Genomic DNA, 10,795 nt, shown 5'->3' with positions numbered 1-10,795 from the left:
ACTTTGGTACATTCATGCAATGGAGTACCAGGCAACTACAGAAAACAATAAGGAAGACCTCTTTGGACCAATATGATGTGACTGCTGAATATATTGTTAAGTGAAAAAAAGCTAATGGCAAAAGAGTATCTTCAGGAATCAATGAGAGCTGGGAACAGTTCATGTTCTGGGGAGAAGGCTGTGCCAGCCATGGGACTTTCGGTGTGTGATTGGCTGCAGGTGTGCTTGCCTTGTGGCAGCAGAAAAAGGATGCACCAGTGATCAACCAGTCTCTTAATATGGAATATCTTAGAATATCTTTTTACAAAATTTTGATTTTGAGAACCACGTTAACTTTTCAAATACTCAAAAATATAAATACATTATTAGAGTATTAAAAAGTGGATCCCAGCAAAAGCGACCATAGCAAAGCGGAAATTTCCACCATTGATGATCCCCAGACACCCTTTGGGCCAGTCCCCAGCGTATCCTAGGAATATCCCCAATCAAGCAGAACAGATATCTGTCCCCAACAAATATTTGTTAAAGACCTACTACGTGCCTTGGGGACACAGCTGTGACAACAGACCCAGAGCCCAAGTCTAGTCTAGTCTACTGGGGATCCTGCACTTGGGTTAAAGAGGAATGATTTTATCTCGGCCCACAGGGCCCACTAAGCCGCGAGGTAACCAGTAATTGCTGTTGAGTATGGTACCTGCTGGAGGGAATCCCTTCATTTTAGGAGAGTGAAAGAAACAGGAAATAGTGACTTTTGTTAACCATGGAGAAGAAGAGGTTCAGGGCCGGGCGCCGTGGCTCACGCCTGTAATCCCAGCACTTTGGGAAGTCTAGGCGGGCTGATTACGAGGTCAGGAGTTCGAGACCAGCCTGGCCAACATGGTGAAACCCCATCTCTACTAAAAATACAAAAATTAGCCGGGCGTGGTGGCGGGCATCTGTAATCCCAGCTACTCAGGAGGCTGAGGCAGGAGAATCGCTTGAAACCGAAAAGGCGGAGGTTGCAGTGAGCGGAGAACATGCCACTGTACTCCAACCTAGGCGAAAGAGCGAAACTCCATCTCAAAAAAATAAAAATAAAAAAACTCAATAAATATAGTGTACAAACTCCGTCTGATTGTGCAAGGTAACACACTGCATGGGGATCATTTAAAAGTCTGTCTTCTGTGCAAGAATGCAAGTTCGGATAAGAGGGCTGTGACCTCTCATTTTCTCAGTATTCCCAGAACTTGGGCAAAGCCGGCCCATGGTAGGCACTTAAAACACCCTGTGGACCTGAGTGAAGCAAAGCGGATCAATCACACCCCTAGCACGACTGTCTCCATCTCACGTAAGAACAGAGGTGATCACAATGCCTCCATTCCTGAGTAATGGACACACACACACACCACACACACACACACACCCCTCCCCGCACCACGCTGTTGGGGCTGCACGGAGTCCTGCCTAAGAAAGAGTCTCTGGACTCTCTGAGTTTTCTGCTCTCGCCGCCCCTCCTAGTTTCCTCCCCGGCTCTCATGGGCGCCAGCGCTTAGGCAGGTGGCCCATCGCTTGCGCCTCTGTTGCACTGTGAGGCAGCCGCTAATGCGCCTCCAATTGACCCGGAATGGGCGAGATTCGAGGTACCAGTTCCACTCTCGGCGGGCGGGCGGCTTTCAATGCTTCTGGCGCTGAGGGAGGTGGGTGAAGGGACGCCAGGCCCCTCCGAGAGGTGACCGAGAGAGGGCGAGACCCGAGCGAGCAAAGAAACTGAAACCTGAACGCAGCACACTGCAAATTCCCGCTGCGTGGCACGGTGCTGCAGAAGGTCGGCCTTGCTCCCTGCAAGGCTGGAACGAGCGCGACAGGGACTCCTACCCCCAGGTTTGCGCCCGGAGCGCGCATCCTGAGCCGAAACGACCCTTTCCGTAACAAGGACTCGCTATGCTGGAGAGCCTGCTCTTGCAAAGCGGCGGGTAACGGCTCCGCAGACCTGGACTCCGATCGAAGGGAGACGTTTCCACCCCTCGAGAGGGATTAGAAAGCATTTTCACGTACAAAAATCTCATTTGATCCTCGCAGCAAGCCAGGAAGGGCAAGACTGGGGACGTAGGGCTAGGATTTTAAATCGAGGCTTCCGAAGCCCAGTCCCCCCCAAGGTGTCCTTTCTTCTATGACTTAGGTAGAGCGCGACTGTCTGCCACGAAAATTCCACCAAGTGATAAGGCGCTGGAACGTTTCTGGCTTTAGGTTTCTACCCCCGGTCACCCTACTTCCTGCCTCCAGCACTTGGAAGGCGAGAACCCAGTGAGCCGTCAGTATCCCCTGGAAGGACTAGGCGGAGCTCCTACCGCGGAAATATTCTAAATTCAGGGTCTCCTGTGGGTGTCCGGTGATGATTGTAAATACCCATAGACTAGGCACTCGCCTGCACCTCCGGGGAAAAAATACGATAATACTGTTTTTCTAGAAAGCCCTGGAATGAATGGCATGTCTTATGAGCATTAAAATCTTCGATTCATTGATGTTTCTTCTACATATGTATCCTGAGAAAATAATAGAAAATATTGACAAGGATGGAAATTAAAGCCACAAAATAAAGTCTTATTTACAGTGATGGAAAAAGATATTATCTAAAAACACAAACACAGTCTATTATGGTCTATCCATAATAGACTGAAATATATCATAATTGAAATATTAGATTCCTATTTTAAATTACATTTGTTTAAAAAATTTTAAAGATGAACTGGGCATGCTTATGATGTAAATTTAAACATATACAAATAGATAGACCCTATGAGCTCATATATGCAAAAATAAAGAGAAGAAGGTGCACTAAAATGTTATCTCTTGGTGGATATTTTCTTTTAACTTTTCTTTACTTTTTCCAAGGTGCACATGATTGACTTTTATCAGGAAAGAAAAATCCAAATAAACGTATGGGTCATCACAAGATTTTGAGATCTCTAAGAGCAAAGGATGTCTATTTCCAAAGCAAAGAAAGAAAGGGTTATCTCGGTTTAGAGGCTAGTCTGGTCTTGCCATTTGGTGAACTATCTGGGCGGTCTTTCTGATCTGGACTTCTTGCTGAACAAAAAGAAGAAGGAGAAGGAGAAGGAGGAGGAGGAGAAGGAGCAGCTGGAAACATTTGGGTATAGCTTTGATGTAAAGATTAAATGTTACCATGTATAAGAAATCATTACTTGGTAGCTGAATGATCAAATTTGCTGAAATTTTGTATAAATCTTTGTGTGCAATTTTGCACCCATTAGCCTGGGGAGATGAGTTGGGTTTATCTGGATTTCAGGAGATAATAATATTCAAACAGCTGTTGTAACATTGAATTCACGTAAGTAGGTTTAAGAAGCATTTGAGGCCTGAGCGGTGGCTCACACCTGTAATTCCAGCAGTTTGGGAGGCCGAGGTGGGCACACTGCTTGAGCCCAGGAGTTCAAGGCCAGCCTAAGCAACATGGTGAAACCCCGGCTCTGCAATAAATAAATAAATAAATAAATAGCCAGGCTTAGTGGCTGCATCTGTGGTCCCAGTTACTCAGGAGGCTGAGGTGGGAGGATCACTGAGTCCGGTTCCAGGCTGCAGGGAGCCATGATCTGGCCACTGCACTCCAGCCTGGGAGACAGAGAGAGACTCTGTCTCAAAAAAAAAAAAAAAGAAGGAAGGAAGGAAGGAAGGGGAGAGGGAGGGAGGAAGGGAGGAAGGAAGAGAGAGAGAGAGAAAGGAAGGAAAGAAAAAGAAAAAGAAACGTTTGATCTGAAATCCCCAAAAGAACTCTAATGAGATCCCATTGTGATTAAAACACAATTTTTAAACCCTCTTCGATTCTGTGCTGGAACTGCTGACACCAAATCCCGTTTCCCTGATCCAGGAGTAGTAACAGCAGCGGCTGGATCTGTTGGCGCTGTCTCTGTGTTGGCAACCTTTGGGCCACAACTGCCCCATTTACTCGGCGACCGCTGTAACCGATGGACTTTTCTGGACATATAATGCGAGTCAAATCCTCCCAGCCCTTCGGCGGGCGCCGCATTTATACGCGCACACAAGCTGGCACGCTCCAGGCAATCCGCTTTAAGGAGGATAAAGGAGAAGAAGAAAAGGAACGTGGGGACACCCAGGGTGACGGGAGCCCCCCACCCCACCCCGCCTCTGACCACTTTGCGCCGGCCGCAGCGATTGCCTTCCCGTCTCCCCCACGATTCGCGGAGCCCTTTAAGAGGCCGAGGGCTCCAGACATGTAACCCCTACACCCATTCCTCGGTCCTGGGACTGAGACGCTGCTCCTAGGAAGTGGCGGGTCGGGACTCAGCAGACCTGGATTCAGTTCAAAGAGAGAGGTTTCCATCTCAATATAGGCCCTGGCGGGTCATGACTCACTTCGACTCTGTGGTCCGGCCTCTGCGCACGTAAGATCCCAGCGCGCACCTCAAATCCCGCGGGTCCTAGTTGTCTCTATCTTAGCTTTCCTCCGTCATAAGAATGCAGAGTTGAGCTAAGACCAGGCTGGATGGACCAGATCGGGTTGCACAGCAAGGACTCCACCCCCAATCCTCACATGTCCACTAGGAGGGTCCCCGTGGACCCTAGGTTGACCTCGGAAGCTCCCGCTAGTACCGTATTGACGGAGATCCGAGCCGCACGCAGCACTGTCTCTCCGCGTTTTCTTTGCTTTGAGAACCATCAATACGAACCAAACCTCCCAGGAAGGCTACTGGGGACTGGAGAGGATTAGACGGGCGCGGGAAGAAAGCGCTGGCGGAGGAAGGTGCAGGGTTAGCACGTGGTTTCTGCGAGAACCAATGGGGGGCTACGGTCTCGTCACCCGGCCCCGGACCCGGGCCTGCCAGCATGACCCAGAGGAAGGCGCTGTATGGGACGCTGGGCGTCTGTCCCAGAGTTTGGGTCTGTCTGCGGGGCCTGCAGCAACAAGACGGGAAGCTCCGGGTGCCGCTCCTCACGGGGACCAGGCACTCCTCGGCCCCGCCCCATCCGCCTTCGGGATGCTGTTGAGCCCCGTCTCCTCCACCCCTTTCTCGGTCAAGGACATCCTGCGACTGGAGCGCGAGCGGAGCTGCCCCGCGGCTTCGCCACATCCAGGGGTGCGGAAGAGCCCGGAAAACTTTCAGTACCTGAGAATGGACCCAGAGCCGCGAGGGTCAGAGGTTCACAACGCTGGTGGCGGCGGCGGTGACAGAAGGCTGGACGGTTCGGAGCCTCCTGGGGGTGCCTGTGAGGCAATCTTGGAGATGGACGCGGAACGGATGGAGGAGCCACGTGAGTAAGCGCTCAGGTCTTGCCTTCTACGGGGGGAATGTGGGGACAGGGGGCCGTGATCCATGGGTGCATGGAGAAAATACGCCTTCTATCTCCTGGGTTCGAGAGTCTCTCTCCATTTTTTCTCACTTCAGGAGTCCAAAAAAAGGCATCTCGAACCCCATTCCCACCCTCTCCCGACACCCAGCGTGCTTCACACACCTCTAACGAAATTAAGCCCCTGAATCTTAAGGATTCACTTTTCCCAAATCCGCTCCTCTGATTCCCACAAACGCATGGCTCCCACTCGCAGCCACAGTGCCCAGAACCTCTACCTTCTCATCTCCACAGCGAAACCCTCTGCAGTGTCTTAGCCGTGCCAGTCACCACCACCCTCCACCCCCAAACCGTTTGCAAAAGAGTGTGGCCATCAAAGCAGTGGAACCCTAGTGACTTCGAGGTCACTCCTAACCAGGCCCTTTCTTGCTGGCCTGGCCGGCGGGGGTGGGGGGGCCTATTCCTCCTCATAGATTTTTCTTCTGGAAGACAGAAGGTGGGGACCGGGTGGCGATTGAGTCTCCCAAAGTGGAATGCCCCGTTGGCACAGGATTCTCCGCGTCAGGGAGAGTGTTAAAGGCTGCCAGGGTTTTCTCTGCCCTGGGACATGGCTCTGGCCGAATCCTGTCGCCTGAATCCGAAGGCGCAACCATGCGCGCCGGGCTGCGAGGCCCACGCACCTCTGTCCAGCAGGCTGGAAGGGAAGGGGCTGGCGGGGAGTTGTGTTGCGTGGATACGGAGGCTTTGGCTGGAGAGGCCCGACATTCCAAGGGATGAAAACTCCACCTTTTTCTCTCCAAACCTCAGCACCTCGCTCAGCATTCTCAAGGCAGGGACCGCGAGTAGCGCCCGGCAGGGCAGGCCTCCTCTGCCAGACTGCCATGGAGCCTCCATTCAAGGCGCAAACGAACGAAATAGATCAAGGGGCTGGATCGGAGTTATTTACCGGCTTGCAGGCCGGCTACTCACTAACTCCAGAAGCCGGAGAACATTATCTGTTGTGTCCGCGAAGAAGCTGGTAGGTTTTCTGCAGCGGATTCTAAACTCCCTCGGCGCTGCTCAGCTAACTCGGCGATCACTTCTGCTCCGCTGACAAAGGATCACGTTCCTTCGACCACCACAGTCGCCTCGCAGTCGATGGTATTTGCGGCGCCTTCCTTGTCCCGCTGAAAACCAAATCCTGGGAGCGTCTCTTCTGCTGCAGCAGTGGACGCCGCCGAGGAGGGACCCGAGGCAGGCTCCAGGAACTGAGCCAAAAGCCGCGGTAGCGATCCGGACAGGGAAGGCACCTTCGGTGGGCTTCATGCCCTCCTCCATCGGAGCCAACCACCTTGCCCTCAAGAACTCCAGGATTGTGAACAGGAGGGCGCAGGATGCTGGCGCGCCCTGCGGTACTGTGCAGCCCCAGGGCCTGCATGATCTGTGACTTTCAAATGGGGTCCTCCTTGCTCTGCAGCCTGACTGAAGGTCCGTTGTTACCTTTCGATATGCTAAGAAAACAAACCCACCTCAGGATTTTTCCTCTTTGCAAGGGGAGATGGCCTCAGTTTCTTTGAGCACAGGCATCTCTGAAGGAAGCTGTTCTCTCCTCAAACTTTAAATACCAAACAGCTCCATCCCCCCATGACATTGCGCCAGGGCCTTAGGTCTTAGGAGTCTGCTTCCAATCGCACTGGCTCATTTAGAGTCCTGTCCCTTCTTGCCATGAACTTGCACCCCCTCCATGCTCCTGGTTTTCTCCTGGCATGAGATTCCATGAAAACTCAGCATTTCCCTTCTATCCACCCTTGGGGTAAAACTGGGCTTAAGCCCAGACAGGAGAGAGGTGAGAAGAAGGGAGGAAAACGCTGCACCTCGATGGGCACAATCTCAGCTGTATGGAAAGGAGGACTTCAGGGTGAAGCCCACACCACCTGCTTGCCAGAAAGACCCCGAAGGAAGGAGAGGCTACCTTTTAAGAAGCCAAATGTGTGGCCGGGCGCGGTGGCTCAAGCCTGTAATCCCAGCACTTTGGGAGGCCGAGAGGGGCGGATCACGAGGTCAGGAGATCGAGACCATCCTGGCTAACACGGTGAAACCCCGTCTCTACTAAAAATACAAAAAACTAGCCGGGCGAGATGGCGGCGCCTGTAGTCCCAGCTACTCGGGAGGCTGAGGCGTGAACCCGGGAGGCGGAGCTTGCAGTGAGCTGAGATCTGGCCACTGCACTCCAGCCTGGGCGACAGAGTGAGACTCCGTCTCAAAAAAAAAAAAAAAAGAAGCCAAATGTGGACCTCAACTTTATGTAACTCTCAAAGAGAACCTCAGTTTCTGAGCCAAGAGTCAGGAGCCAAGAAATATTTTGTTTTCATCATATATTGTTAATTTGGATTACAAACCATCACATCCAAGAAAGCTGGGATGCATCCTGATGTTGGTGGGGTGCTGCGTCAAAAAGACAGGAGTGTGCACAAAAGTGGGGTGAAGGCAGGAGACACTCAAGGCTCTGGCTCCTGGACTTAGAGCTGAGTTCCCTGCAGTGCGCTTGGGGCTGCGAAGGAAAATGAGGCAGACGGGAGCCTCCTGAGAGCCTGTCACAGAGTTTGCGCCTTCTTAACACCCGGGCTTCTCTGTTTTTCCTTCCTTCCCCGCTTTCCTCCTCCTCCTCCTCTTCTTCCTCCTCTTCCTCTTTCTTGTCCTCTTTCTCTACTTCCAAGGAGTGTCCAAAGTCTCCCCAATTTGATCGACATCTCCACTCACACTTGTTCCTCACAGCGAAGGTTTACCAAACTCGACCACCATACACACACGGTTTGTTTTTGTTTTTTGTTTTTGAGAAGGAATCTGGCTCTGTCACCCAGGCTGGGGTGCTGGGACGCGATCTCGATCTCGGCTCACTGCAAGCTCCGCCTCCCGGGTTCACGCCATTCTCCTTCCTCAGCCTCTCGAGTAGCTGGGACCACAGGCGACCGCCACCATTCCCGGCGAATTTTTTTGTATTTTTAGTAGAGACGCGGTTTGACCGTGTTAGCCAGGATAGTCTCGATCTCCTGACCTAGTGATCCGCCCGTCTAGGCCTCCCAAAGTGCTGGCATTACAGGCGTGAGCCACCGCGTCCGGCCCATGCACACACATTCTAAGAAACAGATGGAGCTGCCTTAACTCTTTATCTAGAGTCTACCTTTTGGAAAAGGACGCACACATCGGGGACCACATGGTGTCACAATTTATGTTCCAGCAGTAACATAAAAGTGACAGAGCTTGGAGGGAAAGAACATTGAGATAGTCCTGGGACAGGGTTCGGGGGCAGTAGGAGCCAGAAGCGGGGTGCGCAGAGTGAGGGCTGCCAGGGAGAGGGAAGTCTTGAAAATGAAGTAGAAACTGCTCAGGTGAGCCTTAGGCTGGGCGCTGATGTGTCACTTCCTGTGCTTTTAGAACCGGACTTGAGCGCGGCCTCGCCCCTCGGCGGCGGGACCAGGGTGCCAGAGTGCGGCGTTGGCAACGGAAGCGACTGCGTGCGGGGTGGCCGCTCGGAGCAGCCCAAGGCGCGGCACAGACGGAAGCCGCGCGTGCTCTTTTCGCAGGCGCAGGTGCTGGCCCTGGAGCGGCGCTTCAAGCAGCAGCGGTACCTGTCAGCGCCCGAGCGCGAGCACCTGGCCAGCGCGCTGCAGCTCACGTCCACGCAGGTCAAGATCTGGTTCCAGAACCGACGCTACAAATGCAAGAGACAGCGCCAGGACAAGTCGCTCGAACTGGCCGGCCACCCTCTAACGCCGCGCCGAGTGGCGGTGCCAGTCTTGGTGCGCGATGGCAAGCCCTGCCTGGGCCCCGGGCCCAGCGCATCTGCCTTCCCCAGTCCCTATGGCGCCACAGTGTCGCCCTATTCTTGCTACGGAGGCTACACCGGAGCACCCTACGGAGCAGGCTACGGCAGCTGCTACGCGGGCGCGCCCGCCGGTCCTGCGCCGCACACACCACTGGCCAGCGCGGGCTTCGGACACAGTGGCCAGAATGCCACCCCGCAGGACCATCTGGCAGCCACGCTGCAGGGCGTCAGGGCCTGGTGAGGCTCCTTGGCTTGACTCTGCCCACAAGGGACAGATGCTTGGTCCCTTCCCCTCCGCCCGCAGGTCGCGACAAGAAGGAGGGGACACGGCGCTGGAGGGAAGCTGCTGCCCAACGGCGCTTAGTTCCGCAGCGATCTCTGGAACTGCGATCTGCACCACAGTCACCCAGCTAAAGGCCCTGCTTGGGACGTTCTTCCCCCAAAAGGCGACCCCTCTACCGGTCACCCACCAAGCAACACAGGGACTGAAGAAAACCGAGGCTGGCTGGCAGTTTGGGGTGTGGGAGCAGTACTGAGGCGCGTGACTTTTGGGGCTTCAACCCCAGAGGCCCAAGAGGCTCTCGCATCTGTACGCAGCAGCCCCGGGGCATCGGGGGTGAATGGAGATGGTGATCTAGCGGGCCTACCATCCTCCAGTTAATGACAGCTGTTGGGGAAGAACAAGAAGAGAACGGGAGCACGGGAAGCGGGCTGAAGAGCCGGGAACTTGAGGATGGGGACGTTCACGAAGAGGGACCTGCTCTGAGCCTCTTCCTGTGGGGTTTAAACATCCCCACAAGGCTGCAACCCTGCGGACTCCATTAATCCAGAGGAGCGCTCTTTCCTGGCCACGACTGCTCTCCTGCAAGTAGGCTCTACCTTCCGGTCCCTTTCACTGTTGTGCATTTTATCTCTTTGTACAGCACAGCACCTCCAATAAATATACTAAATAAGTGTGTATGTGGTTGCGTGTGTGTAGGCCATTAGAACATACATACGCCATTATCTTGAAACAATTTCGAGTTAAAGTAAAAATGAAGGCCAGAAGTGCTAGGAGAACAAAACCAATTCAGTCTTGGAGGTAGCTTTCCTAATTTCTTCCCTCACACTCCTCTCTCCCTCTTTGTAGGTTTTCTTTGGAGCATCAGCAGTTTCTAAGTTTTGCGCCAGGAAAAGATCAAGTGCCCCCAAGTTCTAAAAAGATGGGTAGAAAGCCTGACCTTTAGGCTTTCTAAAATTGTGAAATTTTGACATCTCCACCCCTAACGTATCTGAAGTCATGCAAACTCAAGAATGAAAACAAACTCATTTTATTCATAGGGACATGGGATCAAATAGAAAATGTGTTTGCCAAAACAGATTTTATAGAAAATTTAGTAAGAAAATGTGGCTTTTTTCCTCCCCTTGAATTGCATTTTTAGATAATGAAAATTCTAATTATTCATCTCGCAGGACTACTGACTTCTTGAATGTTAAATTCTCGTATTTGATAAATTCCCATATTTAATTCAAATGTACTACCCCTGAATTTTCTCATTTCTAATATGACCTGGTAGTTTTACTAAAGTGAGAAGCAGACTGCTTGAGGGTGTGTAAACTATACCTGACTGTTGATAGCTTTCATCCCTTAGAGTGTATATGTTTAAGCTTAAAAAAAAAGAAAAGTAGTGGTTAATTTTTTTTAAC

General features: G+C 52.3%; 1 protein-coding gene across 1 annotated transcript; it reads left to right on the top strand.

Annotated features, from left to right (window-relative positions):
* Positions 1-4,994: 4,994 nt before the first annotated feature.
* On the top strand, positions 4,995-9,350 carry NKX2-6 (NK2 homeobox 6). The gene is made up of 2 exons (XM_033228851.1): positions 4,995-5,268; positions 8,719-9,350. Exons 1-2 carry the CDS (start codon positions 4,995-4,997, stop codon positions 9,348-9,350), a joined length of 906 nt encoding a protein of 301 aa, XP_033084742.1.
* Positions 9,351-10,795: the final 1,445 nt, after the last annotated feature.

The sequence above is a fragment of the Trachypithecus francoisi genome, unplaced genomic scaffold, assembly GCF_009764315.1.
Source record: "Trachypithecus francoisi isolate TF-2019V2 unplaced genomic scaffold, Tfra_2.0 Contig01440, whole genome shotgun sequence".
Taxonomy (NCBI): Eukaryota; Metazoa; Chordata; class Mammalia; order Primates; family Cercopithecidae; genus Trachypithecus; species Trachypithecus francoisi.
This window is presented reverse-complemented; position numbering and strand designations above follow the sequence as displayed.

What these genes read in the sequence shown, in the direction of transcription:
- NKX2-6 (XM_033228851.1), top strand. Translation starts at nt 4,995, where the DNA reads ATGCTGTTGAGCCCCGTCTCCTCCACCCCTTTCTCGGTCAAGGACATC. An exon ending in GGAACGGATGGAGGAGCCAC is followed by an intron (nt 5,269 to 8,718) that starts GTGAGTAAGCGC and finishes CTGTGCTTTTAG; the next exon opens with AACCGGACTTGAGCGCGGCC.